General features: G+C 42.8%; 1 protein-coding gene across 1 annotated transcript in view; it reads right to left on the bottom strand.

Moving 5' to 3' along the window:
- Positions 1–5,052: 5,052 nt before the first annotated feature.
- The window catches only part of LOC308685101 (cysteine repeat modular protein 2), a 28,289-nt gene continuing 17,669 nt past the window's right edge, over positions 5,053–15,672 (bottom strand). Inside the window, exons 9-16 of the mRNA XM_081356634.1 lie at positions 14,562–14,785; positions 14,061–14,303; positions 12,022–12,267; positions 10,483–10,681; positions 9,909–10,114; positions 9,247–9,347; positions 8,340–8,511; positions 5,053–6,706 (exon numbers count right to left, since the gene is read on the bottom strand). Coding sequence (XP_081212760.1) covers positions 6,321–6,706; positions 8,340–8,511; positions 9,247–9,347; positions 9,909–10,114; positions 10,483–10,681; positions 12,022–12,267; positions 14,061–14,303; positions 14,562–14,785 — 1,777 coding nt within the window. The 3' untranslated portion in view covers positions 5,053–6,320. The remainder of the gene's footprint in view (positions 6,707–8,339; positions 8,512–9,246; positions 9,348–9,908; positions 10,115–10,482; positions 10,682–12,021; positions 12,268–14,060; positions 14,304–14,561; positions 14,786–15,672) is intronic.

The following is a 15,672-nucleotide window of genomic DNA, read 5'->3' as shown; positions in this document are numbered from 1 at the left end:
CACTAACAGATTTTTTTCCCCAGCAGATAGGGCTGGGCGATATATCGCATGACATTAGGCTTGTTTAAGATGTGCCTAGCCTCGTCTTAAATGTATGCGAGTCTCGAGAGTAGGCGGCTGTAGTGAGGGGAGGAGTGAAAAAAGCGCAGGCAAGCCAGACAGTTCTCTCTTCTTGCAGTGGATCTGACACCTGTGAGATCAAAGATGGATATCGCGGGATTCACGGGATTCACGCTCGTGCACAGTGTTGCTAAAAAAAAACTGAATGTAATTTAAGTTCTGTTGCTTTTATATGAAAATAAATATAATGAACAAGACACACAAAGTAGGCTACTTATTTAATTCCATTCCAGACTGTTGTTGCATAACCCATAGAGATCGCACTGTTAGATAGTTTGGGAATATTCACACATAACGTATACACATAAAAACAAGAGATCAGTTTTAAAATGAAACATTTTAAAAGAGAACAATACATAACGGTTGTTTAAACCAATGAGCATTAAGCTGTGTCGTCAGCAAGTCGTTTCCCATCGTGCTGTTGATCAGCGCAGTCGGTGGAGAGCAACTGCGCTCGACTGCAGAATCCGACACGTCCGCCTTGCGCTCGCGAGAGTTTTCTGACATACGTCAGCATGACATCAGAGCAAGGCGGACCGCACTCGGACACATTTCTAACCGGCATGCATCTCGCGCTGATCACTGGTGATCGGTTCTGCGCAGATTTTGCTCATCTCAAACAAGCCTATTGTTATAGGCACATCTCGTCAGTAAAGCCGGTTCCTTGATTAGTAGAAAATCACAATCACCTGCTTTCAGATTGAGCGGCATTTACTACAAAGAGCCGTAGTTAACTGACAAGTTGAGCCATATTGCATTAATTATCGCAGGCGATACGTCCCGTACAATACCCAAGAAAGGTGGTGGGTTACGACCGATCTTGGACCTGCGAGTTTTGAATTGGAGCCTCCACAAGCTACCGTTCATAATGCTCACGCAGAAACGCATTTTTGAATGCATCCGTCCTCAAGATTGGTTTGCAGTGATTGACCTGAAGGACACATACTTTCATGTCCCGATTCTTCCTCGACACAGGCCGTTTCTGCGCTTTGCATTCGAGGGTTGAGCATATCAGAACAAGGTCCTTGTCTTCGGGCTGTCCCTGTCTCCCCGTGTCTTCACGAATGTCCCTTGTTCCCATGAGAGAACAGGGCGTTTGCATTCTCCACTATCTTGACGACTGGCTCATACTAGCACACTCTCGAGAATAGTTATGCGAACACAGGGACCTCGTGCTCAGGCACCTCAGCTAGCTGGGGCTTCAGGTCAACTGGGAAAAGAGCAAACTCGCCCCCGTGCAGAGGATCTCTTTTCTCGGTATGGAGTTGGATTCGGTCGCACACACAGCGCGCCTCACAGAGCAACGCACTCAGTCGATGCTGAACTGCTTGAACACATTCAAAGGTAGGACTGTGGTCCCACTGAAATTCTTTCAGAGGCTCCTGGGGCATATGGCAGCGGCAGCAGCGGTAACTCCGCTCGGGCTGCTCCATATGAGACCGCTTCAGCACTGACTTCACAGCTGAGTCCCGAGATGGGCGTGGCATCATGGCAATCACACCGGCGTGCCGCCAGACCTTCAGCCCATGGTCAGACCGCTCATTCCTGCGGGCAGGAGTCCCCTTGGGACAGGTGTCCAGGCATGCAGTGGTATCCACAGATGCCTCTGCCACCGGCTGGGGTGCCACACACAATGGGCATGCAGTGTCAGGGGTGTGGACGGGCACCCAACTGCATTGGCACATCAATTGCCTCGAGTTACTAGCAGTACGTCTCGCTCTGAGCCGCTTAAAGAGGCTGCTACTGGGCAGAGACATGCTGGTCTGTATGGACAACACTGCAACCGTTGCGTACATCAACCATCAAGGCGGTCTACGCTCCCATCGATTGTCGCAACTCCCCTGCCATCTCCTCCCCTAGAGTCAGAAGCATCTGAGGTCGCGTCCAGCCATATATGTCCCCGGTGTGCTCAACTTTATGACTGACGAGCTGTTACGAGCTGTGCTTCTGGGAGAATGGCGACTCCACCCCCAGGCGGTTCAGCTGATGTGGAGAGAGTTTGTGGAGGCTCAGGTAGACCTATTTGCCTCCTCAGAGACCTCCCACTGCCAGCTGTTTTACTTCCTGACCGAGGGAACACTCGGCACGGACGCACTGGCTCACAGCTGGCCTCGGGGCCTCCGCAAATATGCGTTTCCCCCAGTGAGCCTACTTGCACAGACACTGTGCAAAGTCAGGGAGGGCGAGGAGCAGGTCCTTCTGATGGCTCCCTATTGGCCCACCCGGACCTGGTTTCCAGAACTCATGCTCCTCGTGACAGTCCCTCCCTGGCCCATTCCTCTAAGGAAGGATCTTCTGACTCAGAGACAGGGCACCCTATGGCACCCACGTCCGGACCTCTGGAAACTCCATGTCTGGTCCCTGGACGGGACGCGGAGGTTCTAAGTGACTTACCCACAGAGGTACTTAACACCATCACTTCTGTGCGAGCGCCGTCTACGAGACGTGCATACGCCTTGAAGTGGAACCTGTTCGTCGAGTGGTGTTCTTCTCACCAAGAGGACCCCCGAAGATGTTCGATAGGGTCTGTGCTTTCCTTCTTGCAGCAAGGGTTGGAGCAAAGGCTGTCTCCCTCCACCCTCAAAGTCCATGCTGCCGCTATTCCAGCATATCACGACCACATAGATGGCAAATCAGTGGGAAAGCACGACCTGGTTGTCAGGTTCCTTAGGGGCACGAGACGGTTAAACCCTCCTCGACCCCCCTCCATACCCTCTTTGGACCTTTCCCTGGTGCTTCAAGCACTTCAGGATGCTCCCTTTGAGCCTCTGCAGTCAGCAGACTTAAAGCTTCTCTCCTTGAGGACTTTGCTGCTGATTTCACTGGCCTCGTTCAAGAGGGTAGGGGACCTGCAAGCATTTTCGGTCGACGAATCGTGCCTAGAGTTCGGGCCGGGTGACAACCACGTTGTACTGAGACCCCGGCCTGGCTATGTGACCAAGGTTCCTACCCTTTAGAGACCAGGTGGTGAACCTGCAAGCGCTGCCCCTGGAGGATGCAGACCCAGGCCTGACTTTGCTCTGTCCCGTTCGCGCTCTGCGGATGTACGTGGACAGAACTCAAAGCGTCAGGACCTCAGACCAGCTCTTTGTCTGTTAAGGAGGCCAGCAGAAGGGAAAGGCTGTCTCCAAGCAAAGGATGGCCCACTGGATAGTGGATGCCATCGCTTTGGCTTACCAAGCTCAAGGCGTGCCCTGCCTGCTCAGGTTGCATGCTCACTCCACGAGAGGCGTTGCATCCTCCTGGGCGCTGGCACGTGGCTCCTCACTAACAGATATCTGTAGAGCTGTGGGCTGGGCGACACCTAACACGTTAGCTAGATACTATAGCCTACGTGTAGAGCCGGTCTCCTCCCGTGTTCTCACCCTAAGCGGGTAGAAGCACTGTGAGAACCAGCTCTGTCGGCTTGCTGCATCCTACTGTGCACCCTTATTGCTCCAGAGTCAAAACCTGTTGAGCCCTCCAACACCCTCGGCCCGGACATCCCCTACGGGGATCCCATATGTGTATATTCTCCACGGCTGCTCCTAAACGGAATCCCGTGTCTTTCCCTTTGGCTAAGTCACTCATTATTCATATGCAGTACAACCCTCAGGTTAGTCCATATGTGTATACCCACATTACTCATTGCTTCCACATTTTTCCACAAAAATGTTGCTTCCACAGCGTTCCCCTGCCTCAGATCGGGGATTCTTTCCCAGTGTTATCCAATAATCTCACTGTATCACAGAACAACAGTGGCAGATACACTCAGTGTAAGCCCTCTCCTATCGTCCTTCCAGGCAAGAGGGTGTAGAGGCTTGGGATGCAGCAGCTGTGGCCCTTTAGTAGGGATTCCTATTTGTCGGTCTCGACGTTGCGTCGATTGACCGACCAAAGAGGAACGTCTCGGTTACATATGGTAACCCTCGTTCCCTGAGGGAGGGAACGGAGACCATATCTGCTGCTGCCCGCCGGGGCGGCCAGCTTTTCAGGCTTGGCTCCTCAGCAAAAAACTGAAGTGCAATCACACCAGCTGCTCATTATATACCCGCGCTGCAAGGCTGAATGCATGCTAATATGTATTGGCTCGTTTTAGTTTCACTCGAAGTAGATTGGCCTCTCTAGCGAGATTCCTATTCGTCGGTCTCTGTGTGGCATCTGTTCCGTCCCTCAGGGAACGAGGGTTACCATATATAACCGAGATGTTTTGTTTTGTGTGAAAACATGGCTGAAAGAAGTGAAAGGTTTTTACATCCGAGTACTGAGGGAAATTATATGAATAAAGGAGTGTTTATATGCGATGTGCTGCTTTGCGCGGGAAAACTGCTCTATTTCTGCTGTTCCATAACATTTTTTTTTTTAAATTTAATGTGGATTTACATTTTAATTTAGGCTTTCTGGGCAGACCAAATTTTTGTGCTGTTGTAAATTTAAACCAGTTGATGGAATAAAAGCTAATGAGACATTAAGAATTTTGATTGTTAAAATAGGGGTCTCCTGGAAAAAAGTTTCGGAACCACTGATCTATGCCACTGACCTGAGCGGTTGATAGATTCTCAGAAAACCGACCAAACATAGCAGGTGTAATCTCTCTTGCTCCAGTGTCTCATGAGACAAAAGAAATAAAGCCCCCAAAGTGACCTCCTGAGGAGCCGCAGAAGATACTTTTGGATTGTAGTCCGGTCTGGTGTGCAAAATAACCCTGACATCTCTTGGTGCAAAGTCTAAGAAGGATGAGCCTACCGAAAGAGGGAGGTCTCCTACTCTTCTGAGTGATGTTAATGCTAATAACAAAGCCACGTTGATAGCATTTTTTCTGAGATTGATTCCAAGGGTTTAAATGGGGCTTCCGTTAAGGTTCCTAAGACCAATGCTTGGTCCCAGGAAGGACAGTTAATTTGTTAATTTGACAAAAGAAAAAAGGTTGTGATTTTTTTTTTTTTTTTTTTTACAGTGTATGCAAAGGCATTCTCAAGACTTACTGTTCAGCAAAACAGCCAATAAAGAGACAGAAATAATCTTCTTCTGAAATGGATTGAATATTCTTTACTAAGAAAATATAGGATCTCTAAATAAACTGTCACCTTCTAATCACCCCCCCCCCCCAAAAAAAGTGTTTGGTACCACTTTTTAGTAACCATCATTAATAACATTAACAAACATTACATTACAGACAGAGTTATATTACAATAACATAACAGTCTACATAGACGCTGGCATCAATATTCTGAAATTCCAGATAAATATATACAGTATATAAGAATAAACATATCAAGAAAGAACATAAAAAAGATGCTATCATGTATCGATTTAGCATTAATTACAGAGTTGTCTGTTGTTACCATTTTCCAGTCCAGTGGGTTTTTAGTGGTCGACCGATACATCAGCCAATATTTGGCGATTTTTAATGATCGCATCACCCAATAATTTTTTCTGTTTGGCTGATAGGTTGGAAGCAGGGCTTTTTTTTTTTTGACAGCCAAGACTTTAATTTTGAAAACGCTGAGAACGCCAGCACCTAAGAATCTGAGCTCCCATTTCCATCTTTATTAGTTTGCTGTCTGTTTAACAGTCCTGTCTAATAAATTATAAACAGAGCTGTTAAACCCAGAAAGTAAACAGTATATACAAAAAAGTGTTTGCTATAATTAGGCTAATAATTGAAAGACAAACACTATACTTTCTCGTACTGTCAGCATACAGCAATACGCCTTTATATAATTAAAATTTAAGCCTTTGAATCTAAAAAAACTTTTTCATTTCATAAACCTTGCAAACTTTGGCAAATCCAGCTGTGAAATCTTGTGGTGTAAATTTATAGCCATTATAAAAACGTGTGAACTCTTATTATTTATATTTTTAACAATTTCTTTATTTGTGAAATATACTATAATGGGATTGCAAAGGCAGAAATTGTGATCTAAAGTATATATCGGTTTATTTCGCAATTCAAAATATTTCATGTTCATTTTCAAATTATTTATTTCTAATTTAGTCAACATTATGTAAAATACAGTTAAATTTAATTTGAACCATTAGCAAGTATTTTTACTATCTTTAAATTGAATAATGTGATATATATCGCTTCTTGGCCAACCAGCAAAAATATCAGCATTGGCATCAGAGATAAAAAAAAAAAACAATATCAGTCGACCACTAGTTTTGACCACAGAAGTGTGCGTGTAAAGAATTAGTAGAATTTATTTAGTGACCATATCTTAGGTTCTGTTGAGATGTGTATTCTCAGTAACCTCCTCATCCTGCTCCTCCTCCGTGTCTGGCTCGTGGATGAAACCATAGCGACGATAGACAGATCCATCTCGGCTGGTGTAGACCACATCTGCCTCGTCTCCGCTGTCCTCTGGTTCTGGTACTCCATGGGGCATGGGCCGGGAACTGGCCTCCCCGCTCAGCCGTTCATAGCTCTGTCTCCAGCATAACCTTTTTTTGGCCCTTGCCTGTACCAGAGCAAACACAACTAGAGCTAGCACTACAGCTAGCAGCAGAGCAGCAGGTAAGGCTGCAGATGCGTGCTGTACCGCTTGGGACCTTAGAATAACTTCATCCTGAGTTTTACTCGGAACAGGTGCCTCAAGACACAATGCTGTAAAAAAAAAAGAAAAAAAAAAAAGAATAGCATTAAAGGGACTTTTTCACTGTAAAACCTGTAAAATTAATATTATACACACACATATGTTGATGAGCAAAAACATTATGACCAGTCACCTACTGTTGATCATCTTCAATCAAGGCCTTTATCTTCAAGGTAAGCAAACAACCAGTTCTGATTATCAATGTGTTGGATGCAGGAGAAAATAAGCAGGAATAAAGATCTGAGTGACTTTGACAAGGGCCAAATTGTTATGGAAAGGCGACTAAGTCAGAGTATCTCTGAAACTGCAAGGCTTGTGGGTTGATCTCGGTCAGCAGTGGTGAGAATTTACCAGCAGGAGGGACAAACCACAAACCGGCGACAGGATGTTGGCCACCCAAGGCTCATTTATGCATGAGGGCAACAAAGGCTATCCCGTCTGGTCCAAGCCAAGTCTACTTGTCTGCACAAGTCACACAAAATGTAAATGATGGTTAGGAGAGGAATGTGTCACTCACAACACAAAGTTCATCGCCACGTATGGGGCTGCGTAGCCGCAGACCAATCAGAGTGCCTGTGATGACCCCTGTCCACTGTCAATAGCGCCCACAATGGGCATGCAAAAGTCGGAACTGAACCTTGAAGCAGTGGAAGGAGGTCGTCTGGTCCGATGAGTCCAGTTTTCTTTTACATCATGTGGATGGCTATTTACATGTGTGCCATTTACCTGGGGAAGTGAAGGCACCAGGATGCACTGTGGGACGACAAAAAGCCGGTGGAGGAAGTGTAATGCTCTGGAAAATGTTCTGCTGGGAATCCCTAGGTCCAGCCATTCATGTGGACATAAATTTGTCACGTGCCGCCTACTTAAACATGGTTGCAGACCAGGTACACCCCTTCATGACAATGATGTTCCCTGATAGCAGTGACCTCTCCCAGCAGAATAATGCACCCTGTCACACTGCACACATTGTTAGGAAAGGTTTGAGGAACATGATGAAGTTCAAGGTGTTGCCCTGGCCTCCAAATTCCCAAGATCTCAATCCAATTGAGCAACCGTGGAATCTACTGTCTCAACCTCGCAACCTACAGGACTTGAAGGATCTAATGTCTTGGTGTCAAATACCACAGGACACCTTCAGGGTTCTTGTAGAGGTCATGCATGAACAGCATATTAGACAGAGGGTCAGAATGTTTTGGCTCATCGATGTGTGTGTGTGTGTTTATATGTATATATATACATACATACATACATACACACATACATACACACACACACACACACACACACACACACACACACACACACATATACATACATATATATATATATATATATATATATATATATTTTTTTTTTTTTATATATATATATATAGTGACTGTTAATAGTTACATTTTTTTTTTTCAATTAAACCACCACAACAATTTGACCGCTATAGCAGGAAGGAGTATTTTCAGTGAATTATGGCATATGTTTTTCATCTGTTCCTCATAAAAAGCTGTTGTATGGCTTTCAAGTCATATAGAAAATGGTACTTTAAGTAAAACAGGAAATATATGACTCCCATTGTAAAAATGCGTGGCATTGTGTGTCTTTGTGAATAACCAATTAAAAGGCTTAAAGTAAAAACTCGAGCAATACCTGAGCCTGTATCGCAGAGACAGCACGCCCTGTCCTTCTGCCCCGACTGGCAGCAGGGCAAACACTGACTGTCAGTGGCATGTAGGGCAAAACCCGAATGACAGGTGAGACAGCTCCTGGGCCCGGCACTGGAACAATGTCTACAGGACTCATCACAGGGTTCACAAACTCCCTAATGCCATTGAAAGAGATACATGTGGAATGAAATCTTTTGTTCTGTTTGACAGTTGCAATGTATTGTTGGCTTAGTAAAGAAAACTTACAATGGAAGCAAAAGGGCTTCACAGAAATGTGAAGCATATCATTTTCTAAAAAACATGAATTGTTCTGTTAAAAATTGTATTATTTGATCTGTAAAGCCATTTAAAAAAATATGTTAATGAGAAACTCAATAAGTGCTTATTACAAATAAGACATAATGACTATTCTAGAGATTTTGTAATGCCTTTAGATCAAAAGATTCTTAAGAAACATACTTTCCAGTCACACATTTTTTTTAGATGGTTTCATCTTGGTAATGACGGTAAATAAATCTAAAGAGTAACTTCTGTTATAAAGAGTTTTATAGTTCAACATTTACTTTATAGTCTTTAGGCTTGTTTAAACTTTTTTAAATTGTGTAAACTTAACACTGCATACTATGCTTCCATGTTTTAGTCACAGATATTGTTGTCTTGTACAATGAACATGACACTATTTTGCAGGCAAGAAGCTGTTATCTTTTAAAATGACTTCTCTTTCCTAATCAATGACAGATGAACATTTGTTAGCTACAACAGCCACGTGATGATGGCTCACATTTGGATTACAAATTTTTCAAGAATTAGTAATGATAGTTTTCATCTTTTCACATAAATAGCAGTAAATAATGAGGTACTACTATAAATACTCTGACATAAGCACTTACACCCTGTGAGTAATATCGACTTTCCTCGCAACGAGGGTAACACACGCCATCCTGCAGGACGCTGCCCCAGTCACACGTCACACATCCCTGAGGAGTGCTATCTGCAAACAACACAGAAACACGCAGATGAGAAAGGGCGAGGCGTATGCGGTTTCCTTCAAAGAGATGCTAATCTGAAGTTATTTCTGAGGTCAGAATTTCACTTCCTTTAAGGGAAAGTAGGCAGGTAGAAATTCATTTTCATTGTAACCCACATTGTGCCATAAGTTCTGTTGATTGAGCTTAAATTGTGAACCCAAAATATTCCTTTTAGAGTGGGAGGTCATTAGTAAGTATGAGTACCTTATAATTACTAGATTTCAAATCTCTTACTATTCAGGGAATCCTGTTCCGGCTTAATTCCTAGATATGGACAGGAATGCTAATAGATTTTTCCAGGAATTATTTACTTCCTTGGTGGTTAAGTCAACAGGTTTTATTTCATAGCGGTTTCTATAGCGTGCATTTTATCACATTAAAATCAATCAGCAAACTGAATATCTGTTTGCATTGACATTTTGAGATCAAACAAGGGCCACCATATATTGATAAGAATGAAGATTGTAGTAGATACTGGCATTACAGAAGCTCATAAAATGTAAGAACAATGATAACAGAAGCACCTGTGCAGGACTTGCAGCTGGTGTGGCACTGTCTGCAGCTGTGCCCGCTCTCAAAGAAGCGCTGTGGACACTGATCCACACACTGTCTGGTGCCCTGCAGGTCTAACAAAGGAGGTGTGCACACCCTGCAGGCGTCCGGCCCTGGGCCCGTACACTGCTCACAGGAACGGTCACACTTCTCACAGCGCTCCTCTGAGCTGTAGTACCTGAGGACGGGACATCAAGACATGCATCTCTTGTTATTATATGCAGACAATGAAGAGAAGGCAGGAACTTACTGTGGAATTAGATCAAAACAGGCCAGAATCAAACCTGAATTTCCCATTTTTTGAGCACCACAGCTCACATATCTGTAGCCACGCCACTAGGGCACGGCTCTGGTAGCTGTACAAACCTTGCCGATAACAATTTGACCCTTGTCAAAGTCATTCTTTACCTAAAGTCAGTCTTTAACTACTTTAAGTTATGAAAAGTTTTAGGAGCAATCAGTTTTATCTAACTCTGATACTCGTAATTAGCAGTGGATGGATGACATTTTGTTGTGTGTGTGTGTGTGTGTGTAAGATGATCTCACCCTGTGGGACAGTGGCTAACACAGAGATGAGAGAGCAGATGAAGGTAACCTGGTGCACAGCTCAGACAGTCTCTGGGAGATGCCCCGGTGCAGGTGGTACACACATGATCACAGGGCATACAGAAACCCAGATCCACCCCGTCGGCCTCCTCATGGGCACTGTAAGTTCCCACAGGACACGTGCTCACGCACGAACCATCTGGAACACAAACACAGTCTATTTAAACCAGTAACTTTAAGTAGAACTTGTACATTAAAACACCACTTTGCTGTTTCTACTGCACTTTAGATCCAAGAGAGGGATTTAATTCAGTATTACTACTTATAAAGATAAGAAAAAAATATATATATTTTTCAAGTGCCCCTATTATGCTATTTTAAAGGTTCCTAATTTTGTTTTGGTCTCCTGCAAAAAGGTTTACATGCATCTAAGGTCAAAAAACACTTTCATTTCCTCATACATTGCAGCATCACCTAAATTTCTCAATGAGTCTGAAACTATTTGTTTGAAGATTCAGCCTCTCTGAACTCCTCCTTTCCACGAGCCTACTCCACTCTGATTGGTCAGATGGCCCAGTCTGTTGTGATTGGTCTATAGCTTGATGGAAATGAAACGCCCATTACCATATCTTAAAGGTGGTATCAGCGATTTCAGGCCCAAACATAAATGATCACATTCATCTAATATTTCGCTAGCTGCACGCCCCATAAGCATGCTGTCAAAAAACCGCGTCTCTCTAGGTAGCCTAGGCTCTGAGATCTGCACACAAAAACAGTTGGTATCAACATCACTCAAAACCAAAATAAATAGTGTTCCAACCAATCATCGACAGGGGCGGGTGTTGTGAGGTTTTGCGCTCGTGCACGGCTGCCTATGACGGCTGCACGCGAAAACCTCACAACACCCGCCCCTGTCGATGATTGGTTGGAACACTATTTGTTTGGGTTTTGAGTGTTTGGCTAAAACGGGTGAAAACAGCTGTTTTTGTGTGCAGATCTCAGAGCCTAGGCTACCTAGAGAGACACGTTTTTTTGACAGCATGCTTATGGGGCGTGCAGCTAGCGAAATATTAGATGAATGTGATCATTTATGTTTGGGCCTGAAATCGCTGATACCACCTTTAATTTCAGCTCCGGAAGCTTCCTCAATCCTCAGCAATTGTACACAGTGTAAGAACAGTAACAATGGCTTCGATTTTACCATATTGGAAGAACTAGTTGATCAACCCAAACATCCGACACAATTTTTATTGACAGAATTTTAGGTAATAGTAGGCCCACATCTGATTAGCAGAACTATTTCAGCTATTTCAACATGAGTTAGCTGGTTAGCAAAGACCTACCTACAGCTGTGCACTGGGTGTACACCAAATTAAACACAAACTATGTAATTTGAACCCTCTGTTGAAAATGTATACATTAATAATTCATCATAATTACAGGTTGTGATTCAGATGAGTAATTGGTTCTTTATAGTTTAATAGTAGACCTAAACTTAAGAAATAGAAATGTATTGATACAAGTTCAAGTCATACGTACTGTGGAGGTAGTTGGGCAGGGCACAGGTCTGACAGTCAGTGGGTCCCGGCCCCTCGCAGGACTGGCAGAGTCGATGACATGCTTGGCAAGTGAACTGGTTATTTTGGAGGAACGTTCTGGGTGGGCAGTCTGAATCCCCGGTAACCCCACACATCATGGTGTTGGGATCAAGAACGAGACCCTTTTCGCACTGCATACACTGGGTGGGCTCAGGACCCACACAGCGTGCACAGGTCTGGTGACATTCTACGGAGACAAATATGGGACATATAAGAACATTTTTGCATATCAGCCACATTTATCTACATATATTAAATTATTGTGGTTATAAAATATATCAGTAATTCATATAACCAGTTTATAACCACTTGTGTGGTTGGTTGATGTTCAATCTCATCCGTTTCTTTTTTGACAACTAATTAGTGCAAAAAAAAAAATTCAAGATGCATATGCGAGCCGAACATAGTATTCCATGTTAGAAAAAACACAATGTGAACAGTATTTGCGTTCTATGCTGATGACAGAACTTACATCACGTACGCTGTACGCGTAAAAAAAAAAAAAAAAAAAAAAAAAAAAAAATCATAGAATTTTGACTGTGAAACAACAGGCCCGGGGCAGTGTTGCCATCTTGTGGACAATTTAAAAAAATAATAATAATAATAATAATTCAAGGCGCATGTGCAAGGTGAGATAGTGTACACATGCACTCTTAGAAAATAAATGGGCTGCGCATGCTATGCTGATAATGAAATTTACCTCACGCACACTGTGCGCATACCTTACCATAAACATTAAGCTGTAAGTATACTTTGGGCGTACTTTTTGTGTAAGCTAAATGTACAGACATGTAAAAAAATGAAGTTTAACCATCATGGAGTGAAAGTTTATCATTTAGAAGTGTCTTGTTTTGCCAATTTATACATGCAAACAATTTTAAACGCGGAAGAAGAGGCGAAAACCGTACGCACAGCTGCACACACACCCGAAGTGCGCGCACACAGATAGAGAGAGAGAGAGAGAGAGAGAGAGGCGCGTTTCAGACAGCGCTCAAACACCAAATTGATTCCTCTTTCGATTTAACTTGTGCTTGAATGGAACACCCATGGTGTCAAAACACCCATCTCAGCGAGAATTCTTTTTATGTTATGTCATAAGTGAATATTTGAGAAAGAAATCGGATGTGTATCAGTATATTCGGTCCTTGCATTTGGTCTTAAAGTGACAGCAGCCTAAAGCAAAGCAGGAATATGCCTTTGTCTGTGTCATTAATGTTAATAAAATAAAAAAATACAGCTCTAACAAAGATGAACTAAATATAATATTTAATAGGCTATTACTAATACTAATATTTCAATTGTACAGTGAACAAATAGTGTTATTTTACATATCGGCAGCTTGTAGGATACCTGAGTACCAAGCAGCATCTCCAGGTGCTCACTTGAGAACCAGACCAAAAAAGTTTTGTGCAACCTAGTCTCAGCCACGTCATGCCCACGGACCTTTGGCTGAACGTCTGATGCATATGGCACACTTCAGGACTGTCGAAGTTGCGATCTGATAGGTTGAATTCTACTGGACGTCCGGGAGACGTGTGTGTCGCGTTCTTTAACGGTCCACGTGGAAACAAATGCCGTGACGCCAAAACCCCTCGTGGAAGAAGAAAGCCGTGGTGTTTACAACTGTGACAATGAGCGCTTAGCAGGATCAACTAAACGCTGGATTTTCAAAAGTATGTGAAGTTCGCGGCTCCATTGTTGCAGTAAACTTGCACAACGTTTTTGAATTAATAATTTATTAGAAGCAGGCCGGTGTGTTATTGTAGGGACATCGACATTATATTGTCACGCCCCTAAACATGACGCAGAACAAAAAGAACTGTGATTGGTTGCGTTACATGTCAGTCAAACGTCCTCTTGGGCGGTCCTTGGCTTAGAAAAGCTGCGATAGAGACCCTCTGCCATCAGTCTGAAGGTCTGGCTACGCGAGACTATGTGCACCCCTGCTCATAATACATCACATTACAGATAATACTTCACCCTGGCATTCTTTATCAGAGGTCTGGTAATAAGTGCCCGTTGGGCACACCTCCAAACACGTGCCCTCGTAGAGTTTTGGGGTGAGGGAAGAGCAGGTCTCGCAGTCGTCAGATAGGGGACCAGAGCAGGTGGTACAGGTGGGATGGCAGCTCACACAGACCCCCTTATCCAAATCTTCAAAGTAACCCTTCGGACAGACTGCCTTACATGCCCCGTTTAAGAGCAAATAGAGAAAACTGCACCCTGAAATTAAAGGTACACAAAATATTTGAATTTCAAATACATTTTAATCTAATTTCCACTGAAAGTAATCAAGGAGTGTTAGCTGATCTGCAAATGTGCAAATGGATAGATAGCAAACAAGATAATATAACAGGGAAAATTAATGTAATGTCATTCTACAGAAGTGACACTGACAGGTTTTCAGGGCTCATTTTGGCTGTAACCGTTTCTACTCTTGTTAGAGACGTTTTGCACATCTCAGAGGTAACAATCACTCACTAGTGCAGGTGTAAAAATTGGTGCACACGTCACAGTGAGGAGCACAGCGTCTGCATGTGCCGTCTTCTGCCACGTAGCTCATGGGGGCGCAGTTTTGCTTGCACTGCCCGTTTGCCAGATGAAGGCCTTCTCGACACGAAAGGCACTGCGTGCTTGTGCCATCGCAGGTCAGACAGAGTTCATCACAGGGTTCACATGTCCCCAGCTCAGTCTCAAAATAACCTCTGCAAGAAAAACAACAGATACAAGTTTTTCAATGCATTGATCAATTGTATGCTACTGAGCGACAGTTCAGTTTAGCTTATTTTCTTAGTGCAACATTTCATTACACTTTATTTTAAGGTGTCCTTGTTTCACTGTAATTATATATTTAAGTACTGAGTAATAGTAATTAACTACATGAACTTGCTATAGGGTTAGGATTAGGTTTCAGTTTTGGGTCAGATGCATGTAATTATGCATAATCTATAGTTATTACTATAGTAACTAACTACATTTAACATGTAACAAGGACACTGTAAAATAAAGTGTTGCCCTATATCTTCAATTGATCCAATCAGCTAAATTTCAACTTTAAGTGTCACAGGAAAAAATATAATCTATGCTGTATGTTTTAGAATGTATTTCCAACTGTTTTTCATCTAAGTGATTAGACAGACAGACAGACAGACAGACAGACAGACAGACAGACAGACAGACAGACAGACAGACAGATAGACAGATAGATAGATAGATAGATAGATAGATAGATAGATAGATAGATAGATAGATAGATAGATAGATAGATAGATAGATAGATAGATAGATAGATAGATGGATTTCTATTTTAATATATATATATACATTTACATTTATGATTTGATGTTCAAGAAATGTTTCTTATTATTATCAATGTTGAAAACAGTTAATATATTTTTGGAAACCATGATACAATTATTATTACTTTTAATTTTTTTAGGATTCTTTGATGAACAAAGTGCAAACAAAACAGCATTTAGTTGAAATGGAAATCTTTTGTAACTTTATAAATGTCTTTACCATCACTTTTAATTAATTTAAAGCATTAATTATATCGCCTTGCTGTATAAAAGTATTGATTTCTTTAATAAAA

This window comes from Scardinius erythrophthalmus (assembly GCF_964197995.2).
Source record: "Scardinius erythrophthalmus genome assembly, chromosome: 24".
NCBI lineage: Eukaryota > Metazoa > Chordata > Actinopteri > Cypriniformes > Leuciscidae > Scardinius > Scardinius erythrophthalmus.
The sequence above is the reverse complement of the archived record's forward strand: the minus strand, read 5'-3'. Positions and strand labels throughout refer to the sequence as shown.